This window comes from Eschrichtius robustus, chromosome 12 (genome assembly GCF_028021215.1).
Source record: "Eschrichtius robustus isolate mEscRob2 chromosome 12, mEscRob2.pri, whole genome shotgun sequence".
In the NCBI taxonomy this organism is placed as follows: Eukaryota; Metazoa; Chordata; class Mammalia; order Artiodactyla; family Eschrichtiidae; genus Eschrichtius; species Eschrichtius robustus.
The window spans coordinates 79,142,455-79,156,859 of NC_090835.1; the positions used below are offsets into that span (position 1 = coordinate 79,142,455).

Genomic DNA, 14,405 nt, shown 5'->3' on the forward strand with positions numbered 1-14,405 from the left:
AGAAACAAAGACCCAAAACAGCCAAATAAATAAATAAATAAAGTCAGGAGCTCTTTAAAAAAAAAAAAAAGAAGAGGAAAGAGTGAGGCCCTTCCCCGTCCCCCAGGAGAACTGAGGATCTCATCTTCATCAGAATCTTCTTATAAGTCCACACATGCAACTTCCCTGGGACCACTCCGAGTCTGGCAACAGGTCAGTAGCTCAAGCCCTTGAGCAAATATACCTCTTACCTGATGATTCAATATGGGAAACAGGATTTAGGTCTTGCCAGTAAAAAGGATGAACCAGCGTGAGGCAGATGCAGAGGCAGAAAAGCGCGTGCAGTTTGGGTGGCAACATCTTGGAAGCTGAGCAGCCGTTTCAGCTTAACCTTCTTCAAGGCAGATGATTAAAAGGAAAAAAAAGACATGCAATAAAGAGGACTTAAATAGGCTAACCTATCAGTGAGATTAAGGGACTAGTAACATGATTCCGTGTGTTATAAAGGGAGAAGACATTTGGAAAAAAACAGCACATGCATTTTCTAGAATGGGTTTTTGGTAGGCACTAGGGTGTCAGAGTTCTTGGTCATGCTGGATTGCAGAGCCCAGAAATAACACTTTTAGTTTATAATATGAGGTCTTCGGCCATAGTTCCCTAACTTTGTAGCAGTCTAGTTTGGTCAGAAAGAAGAGCATCAAACTATAATAATTTTATCACATATCATAATCATAATAATATCCAAGGGCATGTCTAGCACATAGTAAACCCTCAATATGTTTTGGCTAATGTTCCCATCATATTTGTAAAATAATCATGTTGCAGCAGCTCGGTTTGTTTTTGGTGCTGATGATGTTATATTTTGGGGGATCTCTATAACCCTGCTACAACTGAGAGCCTCCCAAAGGCAGGGGGCAGATCTTACTTGCTGTCCCAAAGTGCCTAACAGGGGTCCTGGCATGCAGCTTGTGTGGGATAAATGTCGGTAGAACTGATGAATAAAACCGGACTTGTGGTAATAATAAATTACATTACAGGGAGGCTCTTTGCTAACATCTTAACAGCAAAAGCTATCTTGTATTTGTGAATCACTTTTCCCCTTGAAAATTTCTCCCCTCAACTTTTTGGGGTGATGGAAATGGTCCAAGCCATCACCACCTCTCTCTTGAATTTTGCAATAACCTCTAAAGTTTGTTTATAAAACTTCATACAATATATTCAACTTCCATTTTTAATTTGAAAATATACTGTAAATATCTTTTCATATGAGTACATAGCACTACAATTTGTCTTTTTATTTAAAAATGGCACCTAGGAGTTGCTCAAAAAAGTTTGTTCACTAAATAGATGATAATATTGCTAACATTTGAACACTTAACTAAGTGCCAAGCATTTTTCAGTTTCTGGCACATGGCCCCTTACTCAATCATCACCAAGACAATCTGTCAGGGAAGTTTAATTATCCCCATTCTATTGATGAGGAAACTGAGGCCAGAAAAGTTTAACTGACTTGTTCTAATCACACAGCTAGCAAGTGCTGGAGGTAGGGCTTAAGCCCAGATTGCCTGAGTGCCTGCTTTCACCCACCACATGGCATCTTGATATAATGTCAAATTCTGTTCACTCTAAAACCAAAATCTTCTAAAGTTAATGAACAGAACAGTTACTTTAATGATGCTAAACTGGTCAGAGCTGGATTGAGAGATGACTTAACAAAGAATTAGAAATTGTTCTCCAAAGAGATGAGAATCCGTCTCATTGTTCTTGCCTTAATTTATGTTGGAGCAACATGCCAAAGACCCTTGGAAACTTCAGAGTACTGTGTATGAATCCCGAGACATAGCTAAGTTTCCCAAATAAGCAATAGAAGAAGTTGCACTGAAGCCAGGCTGGATCCTCACAAGCCTTCACTGCTACCCCTCTGTTACAATGTCACAACTTGGTTTTTCATCAAATGACATCATCCACAGAAAGTATTTACCACTCCTGGTGCTTACAGCCCAGGCTGAATAAGGGGAGTGTCGTTCAGCCCATTTGGAAGATCACGAGGGATGAAGAGGTGAAAAAGAGAAGACAAAGTGAAACACATAAGGAATCAACAGTGATTTTTAGGAACCCTGCACTAACCCCAAGAAGGCTCACTTGCCCGTAGCAACTTGGGTATTCATCACATCTTCCCTGTCGATAACCTCAGGAAGAATTAGAGACAGCCAACGGCTAGCAGGGCTTCCCCAAGTCCTCCAAGCAGGACTGGGGTGCTCTGCCCTCGCCATGATTCCTACCAGACCAGTGCCAGGGCCATCACCTTTTGTCCTTATAGTGGAACCGGCAGAGTTAAGGCCAGGTGAAATGGCCCGCACCAGTTCCCTGCCTGACCTCAGGCAGGCTGCAAGGCTCTTGCGGAACCTTTGAACACGCTGACTCCTGAGCCCCATCGCAGACTTTCTGATACAGAATCTTCAGAAGGCAGGTCCAGGCATCTATATGTTAGCCCCCTATGGGCTCTGGTATAGCCAGTACCAGGAGGCAGTGTTTGGAAATGTCTGCAATGGAACAGTAAGAGTACTGTTTGCTGAGTTTTTTCATCACCCTATATATGTGCTATCTGACCTCATTCCCAGAGTAATAATTCTCCAAATAATTTAATGACTGGCTGCCTCATTCATTCATTTGTTCACGAATCCATTTACTCAATTTTAAGAGTGACTATGTGTCAGTCACTATGTTTGGGATTAAAAGATTTCAAAAATAGATGTGATTTTTGTCTTTAAAATCCCTAGCAGGGAAAGCGATTGTCGAACAGTCATAATGAGTACTATAAGAGATTATTCACAAGATGTAGTGGGAATAAATGTCTAGCAGGCATAAGAGAAAAGAAGCACATTTTAGCATCTCCATTCGTCCTTCTGGGGACGAAGATCACTGACACAGAGTAAGGCTAGGTAACCTGCCTGGGGTCACAGGGTGAGCGTTTGGCATGGGCGGTACTAGATGGCGGTCTTCTTCCTTTACTCCTGTGGGTTGAATGACAGAAGGACCCACACATGATCCCTCTTCTCTGGCCGCCTTCCCAGTGCCTCAGATGCCTCGTCTTTCCCTGTTCCTCTGATGTGGGATGGAATGATATACCGAGATGTCCCCAGCTGACTGCATGAAGCAGTGGCCAACTAATACCAAAGTTTCCCTGCAGCCAGGAAGGGAGGTGTCCTCTGAGCCTGGCTCCTCCAGGGCACAAAAGGAGCAGGCATTTCCCAGCTCAGCTAGCAGACGCTCACCTGTCGGGGCACAGTCAGGTGGCGGTGGCACAGAGGCTGCGTCCTCTTTGCTTGGTGCATTCCATGCATGCCTGCATCCGGGTACTATCAACCCTCTACTGCAAGACTGTTGTACAATGTGCAGAATTGCTTCCCCCCGGTAGCCTGTGAGCTCCTCCAGATCAGGGATTGGTCGCATTAGTCTTTTTATTATTGCTGCTTAACGAACAGCCCGGCATATAGCAAGCACTAGTAAATGTTTCTTGAAGGAGGATGAAGAAGGATGAAGGATCCTGCCTTCTTTTTGGTTTGGGCCACCAGGTGGCCCTGAAACCCATGCGCGGACCCTCCGCCACCAGGTTCTCAGTACACAGAGTGGGCGGGGTTTGACCTCTTGGGCTTTAGTGCCTACATCCCAACTGCCTGGGTCTGAATCCCAGCCTCGGTGTGACCTACGAACTATGGAAACCTTCTGTGCCTCATTTTCTTACCTGTAAAATGGGTCTGAGGATGATAATAATATTACTCCGGGTTAAATGAGAAATATATGTCCAACAGCATATTTGCACGTGGCTAAATGCAAACATTAGCATATTCATTTTGCATCCCTGGCATCATGCATTGCCCGTCGTAGGTAAGTAGTCGCTCAAAAATGCTAACTAAATAATAGCTAAGGTGTCAATCAGGTCCTTGACATAGGAACAGAAGGACTTTTCCTCTGTGGACTGAAGTGACTCCGAGGGCACCATCTCCTCTGTTCCTCCGTAGTTCTGCTGAACAGATCTTCGGGCTTCATAAGGACTCGCCTTTCCCCTGGGCACTATAATTAGCATTTCTCCTACATTTCTTAAGGAACTTTGTGTTAGCTGCCCTCCTTCCCCTCTTCGGATGATTAGTGGTCTGGTAATACCTAGGGCATCCCTGTGGTTTACCATCATGGCCTCTCTCAGGGTGACAGCTCCCTAACATAACAAGCTGCTAATAAGTACTGGGGTGTTCCGGAGCCTTTCCTCATTAACTTCTAAATAACAACCCTTTCTCCTGGAGGCATCTTCTCAAAGCCCCCCAAAAGTTACTCTAAAGGAAAGACTCATATGCTAATGGGGAGAAACGTTTTGGAGAAAAGAGGAGTTTTAATGTCCTCCAAATCAGATCCCCTGGGCAGGAAACCACTCTGACTACCCCCGCACCTTCTGGCTGCCAAGCTTCAAACAAGAGTAAGTGAGCCTGCATTTTATCATCAGTTAGGGCTTGGATGATTCAGAGTATGGTTTTCAGTATAACATCTGTGTTTGGGGCAGGAGATGGTTAATAAACAATACTTAAGGGTGGGGTGGGGTGAAATCTCAGAGCAAACAGTCCTTTTCTTGGAATGCTACCTCTTCTCAGAATTGAAAATAAAAATGGGATAACTGTTCTTTTCTGAAACAAATTTTTCTCGAACTGTGGGGAAGCAGAAGCCAGTCCTTTCTCAGGAGGTGTAACAGTGAAACAGGCAGTTCTGGATGAGAAGTCCGTTTGAGACTGAATCACTGATGCTACGGCAGAAGTCTAGCTAAGTAATAAAAAAGAAGATTTTGATATTCATTTTGTATCAGTTTTATATTTTCTAAAAAGCTGAATGAGAACTCCTTGGACCAGTAAGGGGACTTGATGAAGCATGGCTTCTGGAAGAATCAACAAACACTCCTGATTAACGTGTCCCAGGCATCTGAGAAGAGACTCGGGGTTGGTTTTCCTGCATCTGCACTTGTTGATTTTGGTTTTGATTGGCTTTAATATTAGGCAGAAACTCTTAAAGATAGAGAAATGTTTCAACTGCCACTCAGACCTTCTGAATCCAAATCTTGATCACTGGTTTGGTTTAGAAAATAAAGAAGGTGATATGAGGCATAAATAATTATCTTTTATTGAGCATCTACTGTGTGCCAGCACTGTCTAGCTGGGTACTTTATGTAACCTCTAGTCCTCACAGAAAGAATAGAGTTAGGCCGGTGTTATTACCTCCATTTTACAGTTAAAACACTGAGGCTTGCATTTGCCGCAACATGGATGGACCTAGAGATTATCATACTGAGCAAAGTAAATCAGAAAGAGAAAGACAAAAACCATGTGATATCACTTATATGTGGGATCTAAAATATGACACAAATGAGCTTATCTATGAAACAGAAACAGACTCACAGACATAGAGAACAGACTTGTGGTTACCAAGGGGGGTGGGAGAGGGAAGGATTGGGAGTTTGGGTTTAGTAGATGCAAACTATTATATACAGGATGGATAAACAACAGGGTCCTACTGTATAGTACAGGGAACTATATTCAGTATCCTGTGATAAACCATAATGGAAAAGAATATGAGAAAGAACATATAACTGAATCACTTTGATGTACATCAGGAATTAACACAACATTGTAAATCAACTGTATTTCAATAAAATTAAAAAAATAAAAAGCAAACAAACAAAAACACACTGAGGCTTGCAGATTGGGTGACTCAATATTGACTGGTAGGTTTCAGTGGTTTGACTACCAAGCCCCGCCCTCTGAGGCACGTGAGGAAAAACCATCAGTACAGTAGGCTCTGCTTTTTACTTAAATATGTACATTTATACACCAATAGAAAAAAAAATCTAGATGAATATAAAGCCAGAATATCCTCAGTGGTTACATTTAAGGGGTAGGATTATAGGTGATTTTAGTATTCTTTTTCTAATTTGTCAAGAGTGAACATGCATCACTTGAATAGGAAAAAAAGAAAAGAAAAGAAACAAAACCCTAGCTCTTTCCTGGGGTGACTAAATCTAAAAGGATGGCTTCATGTCAGAAAGGAGCTACACCCTTAGATATTTTAGGTCCAATTCAGGGACAATGTTGGATCTGAGACTTTGCTTTAGAGCACTAATTTTAGGAGAAAGGTATGCTTAGTTTCAGTTTAAAAGTTTGGGGTAGGTTTTCTTCCTGAAAGAATCAGTGGTTTGTGGTCATTAAATTTCAAATTAGTACCCATGAGCCAGGCACTGTGCTAGGCAATTAAGGGAGTCCCAGTGTGTGTGTGTGTATGTGTGTGTGTGTGTTGTGTGTGTATGGGGTGGGGGTGAGGTGCAGGATGACAAACAAAAGAGAAAAACATGCTTCAAAGAGTGCCCAGTTTTGTGGTCTAGCTGAAGATAGACATAACCTACTCTAGTTCAGGTCAAACTAGGAGACACTAACTAGTCCAATCCCGGTGTTTTACATACAAAGAAACTGAGGCCCAGAGAGGGGAAGCAACTTGCCTGGAGCCACACAGTAAACTAGTGGCCTCGTTGGGACCAGAAGACCTTGTGCCCCGATCACCAGGCAATCAGGTTTGTAGTGAGGCCCGCCCTATAGGTGAGGAGCATCTGCGCTCCTGTGAAGAATGTGGATCCTGGACAGGGGATCTAGGGGCTTCCCAGGGCAATGGGAAGGGCCTGAGTTTACAATCAGAAGGATCCACTCTAGCTGGTCATTGCGTGTCTGGAACCTAAATCTCCTAATCAATGAAAAGGAATGTACAGTCCCTATCTTGTAGGTTGATGAGGTGAGAAAATGCCAGCACAGAGCCCAACCATCAACCCTCAATGAGTTCCCCTTTCCCTTCTTCCCCAGGAACCAGATTACCTCCATTTGAAGCAAAGTAGGTTAGATTCTCAAGACTACATCCTGAGAAAGGAAAGAGCCCAGAGATCTGAAAGCCGGTGACTGTGTCCTCCTGCATTGCCAAGGCAGGGCCAGTGGTGCAGGCTCTGATTCCATGGGGTTTCTCATCCTTGGCACCATTGACACTTGGGACCCGGTAATTCCTGGTTGTGACGGCTGTTCTGTGCATCATAGGATGTTCAGCAGCTTCTCTGGCCTCTACTCACCAGATGCCAGTAGCAGCACCCTCTCCCCTAACTTGTGACAAGCAAAAATATCTCCAGACATTGCCAAGTGTCCTCTGGGGAGGGGGGAACTGCCCCCAGTTGAGAACCACTGGGCTACATAAAGGGCAAGCAGGCACAGGCAGGGGTCTGTCTTACCTAGGAGATGGGACAAAACCACGCCCTCAGAAAGAATCAGGGTTGAAAATTATCTACTTTAAGGCAAATAACTGTAACTCTGAGCCTTCTTGCTAAGCAGGCAGGTGTATCTAACAGTATACACAGTCTTTGTTTGTTCGGTTTACAAAGATATGTGAATTCTTCATCAATGCATTCAATGTGTTATATGTATGCATCACCGCATTTGCCTTTCATCTTATTCTCCAGTTCATCTAGTTGGGGGTCTTCCCATGATGCCCTTGCTGGTTTCTGGAGCCTGATGCCCCACCCTTCCCCCCAGTGCCCACAGGACTGTGTGTTCCTCTCTGATGGTGCTGACTTTTCCCGCAGTGTATATCGCCACAGCAGCCTATCCACCAGAACATCCACTCACCCTTCCACCCATCCAAACACCCACTAAGCACCATGTGCCGAGTACTAAGTGCTGAAGGTATGGCTGGCTTCTACCATAAGCATACAAAACCCCATGTAGGGGTTCTTTTCCATTTTTCCCCCAATAGAATGAAGCTTCTTCTGCTAAAGGTCCAGTACTCTTCGTCTTTTAAAATTTCTCAGAGTTCTATGTACATGAGGAGGGGGGTCCTTAACAAGACATTCCTCTGGTTTCTGATTAATTTCTCTAGCTTTATTTCTTAAGTAAGCTTTTTTTTTTAAATGTGATTTTATTATAAGCAGCCACCTATCTTCTACAGAAGAATTACACATTTTAGGTAAATATAACCAAACATTTCCCACGTTGCTAGAAGGAAAACAGAGCTTCTTGCTTTTCTGAAAAAAGAACTACTATAATTGGCTGCAAGTCACTCGTGCGCTGGGACACTGGCTTCTTTTACCTTCTGATGGTCATTAAGATCTCTGGGAGGATGGCCATGAGGCTCTCGAATCCGGACACAGAGGAATAATTCATAAGAAGTCTTTTATTTCTCCAAGTTCTCTTTCTGCAGAAAAGTGCCTTTTTCTCAACCATGGGGTACAACTTAGTTAGAAATGTATTTACATTGAAGAACTAGGACCCTGAAAAGTCTAATATTGACTTTGGACATTTAGAACAGAGAATCCAAGGTGACAACACTAAAACCCTTGACACAGCAGTCTTCATAATCATAACGTATGAAAATCCATTACCACCACCACTAGCCAATACAATCTTTTCTTGGAGAAAGATGTAACCGGACAGACAGAGCAATAACTAGTAAACAAAAAGCCGGGAACACAGGTCTTGCCTATTCTTTAACACTGCCAAATTTACCAAAGCAAAGCTAGCAATTCTAGTGGGGGTATAAATAAGTACCTGATTTTTGGATGGCAATTTGGCAAGACTTCAATTGTCCATATCCTTTGAACTTTTCACTACATTTCTGAGATCAGCACACACACACACAAATCTTATACACGGGAAGTAAAATCCTAAAAATGTAATGCCCTACAGCATTTATTCCAACTCCAGAATAGCCAACACACATATACAACACACATGAAAACCTTACAGATGTCAAACAATAAGAGAATATCATCGATGGGATTACATTCAGTTATTAACATGATATTTACAAAATACTTCTTTATGATTTAGGAAACTGTTTACAATGTAATTTTAATTAAAAAAAGAATATAAAATTGCCAGGTAAAAATTCATACTGAAAAGACTATTAAGTAATATTAAGTAATAAGGGTGATGGAATTATGGGTGTTTTTTTCCCCATAATTCTTCACAATTTTTACAATAAAATGTATTGCTTTACTAATAAGAAATAATTTAAAGAGGATATTTAAGAAGAGTTTGTATGACCATGAAAAGTGTTTACGTTTAATATTAAGCTAAATGGTATATAGAGAATTAAGAGAATTATCTGTGATCCCAGATGGGTAAAAGAAAAGAGGAACCAGGAGGAGGGGGAGGAGGAGGGAGAGGAAGGGGAGGGGGAGGAGGAGAACGAGGGGGTCGGGGGGAGAAGAGAACAACAAGAACAAGGAGAAACAAAATAAAAAGAAATACAAGTGTTTACAAAGTTTATCTCCTTTAGAGAGCTTTGTATAGTTAGAAACTAAAGGTAATTTTTTATCCTTCTTTCTACTTTTCTTTTCCAATATTTTAAATCAATGAGAATGCTTATTGCAAAAAATCAACAATTTTTAAAATAGTAAAGCCTGAAAATCATTTTCTTCAATTCTGGCTCCTGGACCACTAAATAAAATATCATCCTGGTAGATCAAGATCTTTAATTGAGAGCTCAGAGAACACATTCTATTTAAATCCATTTGAAAGTGGGTATCATCTTTGCCTTTCTTCTGTGGATTTCCTGTCTGCTGCTGAAACCACCATTTCCTACTTGTTCTTTTACATCCCAGCTGAGATCTCCATATACCTCCATGACCTCTGCTAATCCTATTTTCCCGTATGTCACTGTTAAATTCTCATCAGGCATTATTTCCCTTTTTGAAACAAAAGGCAAACCAAAACAACACGTGAGGGACTTCCCTGGTGGTCCAGTGGTTAAGACTTAGCTTTCTGATGCAGGGGGTGAGGGTTCAATCCCTGGTGGGGGAGCTAAGATCCCACATGCCTTGGGGCCAAAAACCAAAAACAAAACAAAACATAAAACAGAAGCAATATTGTAACAAACTCAATAAAGACTTTAAAAATGGTCCACATCAAAAAAACCCAAAACAGGAGAAATGTCCACTCTCAAGTCCAGAATATCTGTCAAGAGCTGATGAATAACTCCGAGAAGTTCTGGCCAGAGATTAGGGCATGCATGCGTCTTAACTCTTCTGCCACTGGTAAAGAGGAAAGTAAATGCTCTTTCATAAGTATCAGTACTCTGTCAAATTCTTCCTGTTTAACTTTTAGAATGAGAGGGTATGGCAGTCAAAATAATGATACTCTCCTCCCTGCAAAAAATGCCCACATCCTAATCCCCAGAACCTCTGAATATGTTAGGTTACATGGCAAAGGGGAATTAAGGTTGCAGGTGGAATTAAGGTTGCTAAATAGTTGACTTTAAAATAGGGAGGTTATCCTGGATTATCCAGGTGGGCCCAGTGTCATCACAAGGGTCCTTAAAAGTGGGAGAGGTTGGCAGAAAAGAAGGTCAGGGTGATGAAATGTGAAAATCCAACCCATCATCGCTGGCTTTGAAGATGCAGGAAGGTCCAAGGAATATGGGAGACCTCTATAAACTCTGGAAAAGGTAAGGAGACAGATTCTCCCTGGAGCCTCCAGAAAGGAATACAGCCCTAAACATATTAATCTTGGCCCAGTGAGGCCATGTTAGACTTCTGACCTACAGAATTGTCAGATAATAAATGTGTGTTGCTTTAAGCCAATACATTTGTGATAAATTGTTGCAGCAGCAATGGAAAACTAATGCAGAGCATATAAAGTTACAGAAAGGGAACAGAGAGCAAATAAGACAATTTACTTTCAACTAAAGTCAAAGAAGGTGGCTTATATATCTCAAAATGGACCCAATACCAAACAGTAATTGAGGAAGAAGATAAAATCTTCTGCTTCAGATATTTTACAGTAGCATGAAGCAGGAGATTGTCAATCTTCCATCCATGATTTCTAAGCAATTTATTACTATTTTTTTACTTGCAGTATCCTTTGTTGTTATTTTACATTGATGTTGCATAGTCGTTTAAAAATTCAAAAATTACAGAAACATGTAATTTTGACAGTTCAAATGTCTGTTACTTTATATCCATTCCCTCCCCTGCTCAGGAAGTATTAAAAACTCCTGTTCATAATTAGATGTGACCTCATACATTTTTCTATAAGCAATGTTTTTAAGCAACTATACCATTGTTTGATAAAGAAAAAATATTTACTTCATTCTGAAACAGGCTAAAGGCAGCTAGAACATTATCTTACAGCAGTAATTCTTAACTAGGGCAAATGTGTTCCCCAGATGACATTTGGGAATGTCTGGAGGCATTTTTGGTTGTCACAACTTGGAGGCTACTGCTACCGGCATCTGGTGGGCAGAGGCCAGGGATGCCACTAAACATCCTCCAATGCATAGGACAGACCCACAACACAGACACATATGGCTCAAAATATAAATAATGCCAAGATTGAGAAACCCTGGTATAAAGGGATGCAGGTGAAACCATATTTTTGTTTAATAATAAAGAAATATTTATTCCATTCTGAAACAGCCTATAGGGAGGCAGATGCCTGGTCAATACAAGGAAGAGCTTTTAAAATAATCAGGCCATTTAGGATGTATACCTCACAATGTAGAGAGACTTCTCTGTCATGAGAAGGATTCTAGCAAGGCTAACAAGTCCCATGCCAGGGATGCTGAAAAAGGTAGGGGTGCATAGTTGGGGTTGGACTCAGAGGTTCCACCTTTAGTGAAGATATATGATTCCATTTAAAAGCATCGGCAAAAATTTCCTACTTCATACTTGCTAATATTGAGACTAGGAAAGAGAAAAGATAATACCTACTGTATTAATATTATTTTCTTTCTACCATACCAGCTAATGGAATCAAAACTTAGTATGGACATTATCCCAAACACGTAACACGCAAGTGACTTCTGCAAAAAAATCTAAAGCCTCTTATCTTGGGCACAGTTGATACAACTCGTGGGTAATCGTTTCACAACCTAACAAAAGAGATATGGCCAAAAAAACAAAAGAAGAAGCAGTTCCCTGTTGTGGAAGCAATTTAATTTTAGAAGTATTTATAAATACAAGTACTTAACGGCTCCAAGTAAAATAAAATTACTTGACTCTACTCACATTTTGGACACGGGAACACATTTGCCTCCAGTTTGCAAATGTCTAGATGTTTGGTGCCCTAAACGGCTGGCTTTCAAGTCACAAATGGGAAGTTATCTAAGCTCCCTGGGCAGTTTGCTGCCATACTGGAAGCATTCTGGTACATTCCACGCCAGTTAAACCACATCTTATGGAACTGGTGGGGCTTTAAGGACTTTGACAAGTGAAAGTTTATTCAAAGAGACAATAACCCAACAATAACCAGGCTGATGAGGGAACAAGGCAACAAGTCACATGAGTTGTTGTTAAAGGAACCAGGGATGTTTACTCTGGGGAAAACCCGGATGGCAACGTGACAGCTCCAGTTCTATGGAAAAGGGACGTGTTCTATACGCACCCAGACTGCAGAACTCTGTTAGCTGGAGCTTTTCGACAAGTACCATATTCTCTCTATCAGAGGAGCAGTTTAAATGCAGGTCTGGGGAACACCATCAAGGATATTGGAAAAGGAATTCCTGTGGATTGGAATGTGGATTAGACAGGCCGGACTAGATAACCCTAAACCTGAGGTTCAAGATCAGAAGTCTATAAGGTTCCCAGCCAGGTAACTGAAATGAGCTCAACAGGACGTGTGTGATAGAAAAAGCAGTGGTAGGGCTGTGCAGATGGGGTCATCTGAAAGGGCCCGCCTCTACTCCAGTTAATTACTGCCATGTTGGAATGAGAGTTCCATGTTACCAGGTCCAGTAAAGCTGGAAAACCATATTTGTGTGTAAAACCGGCTGATTTTTAAAGAGCACCTAATTCAGTATTTCAAAGCATTATATAAGTCAAACAGAATAGATTTGTGGCCTCCAGGAGAAACTGTAGCCTCTCTCTTAAAGATGCCCTAACCACCCCCAACCCTAAGGGCCTATGATGGTAAATATGGCAGGAGGGAAAATGTACAGATTCTAGAATTACGGTCACATTTTGTCTGCAATTCGAATCACCAGCCTGGCCACTTCAAGCTGAAATTCAGACGCACCGACCAACAAATAATTAATGGAGTCTGACAAGGGAAGGTAACCGGGCGACCATTAAGTCACTAAGAACTGCATCTTCCACTGCACACGATGTAAATGAGGAAAGGGCTTCTATTTTCTTCTAAACAGAGGCGTCTCCTTCTAGTAAGTTGCATGTCAAAATGAGGCAGGAAGGAGAAACAGGGTTGCCTCACTGTGGCAGGTATCTGTCTGGCCCACTGAGAAGGTCAGTCCTACCCCAGTGGGTAAACAACTTCAAAACTCTTGCCTGCCCTCCTGAAATTGAGTCAGAGATCAACTAGGGAAAGTTCAAGAGTTTCCTCAGAGAAAGGATGCTTCGCTAAGGGAAAAAAATCCTATTCAACTCTGGTTCCCAGCCCCCTCCAGAAATTCTGCTGCCACATATAGATTTCCAATTATCAACATCTTTGCACACACAGATATCTGTACCCAGCCATAGCCAGGACAAAGGCAAATCTGCTAACTTAAAAAAAAATAGTTCCAGTTTCCAGCTTCTATTTTGAATTTTATCTGATCACATTCAAGTTTTAAAAGTAAGCTGGCTATACAATACAATATTATTAACTATAATCACTATGCTGTACATAATATCCCCAGAGCTTATTTATTTTATAACTGGAAGTTTGTGCCTTTTAATCACCCATCGCTCATTTCTGAATCTTACTTAATGGTGAATATCAAAGTTTAATGAACTACTTTTTATTCCACATTAAAATTTTTGATGGAAGAGGAAAAGAAAAGTAAGCCTGCTATTACGTTAGCATTAATTTCCCTGCGTTCTACGATGGTGTGTTTTATTAGTAACTCTTGGTTAAGGTTTTCCAATGCTCTGAGCAGAGCAAAATATTTTTTTATGTATAATAAACTATATTTATTGAAAAGAATAAAGAAAAAGACATTGAGATTATTATAAAATTTTTGCAAATGAAGCACGGGGAGTTCAAAGTAGCACCATATTAGCAAATTAGAATAGTAAAATCTTGCATACTTTAAAGAGCATAGTCATTAGATTATTTCTTTTTACAAGATGAGTGGGGCAGATGTAGCAATGTCATCTCATTATGGAGATGGGAAATTCGAGAGAGAAACATTGACTTCCCATTCTGCCCAGAAACACAGCTTCTGCCCACCTACTGCTCCCACCCTCCGCCATGTCCCCATAATAAATAACCCTGGTGCTGATTTCCTCACCTCTCCTCTTCTCGCCCTATAATCCATCCCCGACAGGGCACCCGGAGGAACCCCTGAGAAAAATGTAAATCTATCAAGTCACGCCTCTGCTCTAGGCTATCCACTGCTTTTGAAACAGATGTCCAGACTGTTTACCT

At 41.4% G+C, this 14,405-nt stretch overlaps 1 protein-coding gene across 2 annotated transcripts in view; it reads right to left on the reverse strand.

The window, feature by feature from the left end:
• Window positions 1-14,405, reverse strand: part of PLA2G7 (phospholipase A2 group VII) — a 42,996-nt gene that overhangs the window by 18,623 nt on the left and 9,968 nt on the right. Inside the window, exon 2 of one of the 2 annotated variants that reach the window (XM_068557735.1) lies at window positions 231-373. The exons of the other annotated variant lie outside the window; for it this stretch is intronic. Coding sequence (XP_068413836.1) covers window positions 231-339 — 109 coding nt within the window. The 5' untranslated portion in view covers window positions 340-373. The remainder of the gene's footprint in view (window positions 1-230; window positions 374-14,405) is intronic. 2 annotated transcript variants of the gene reach the window in all.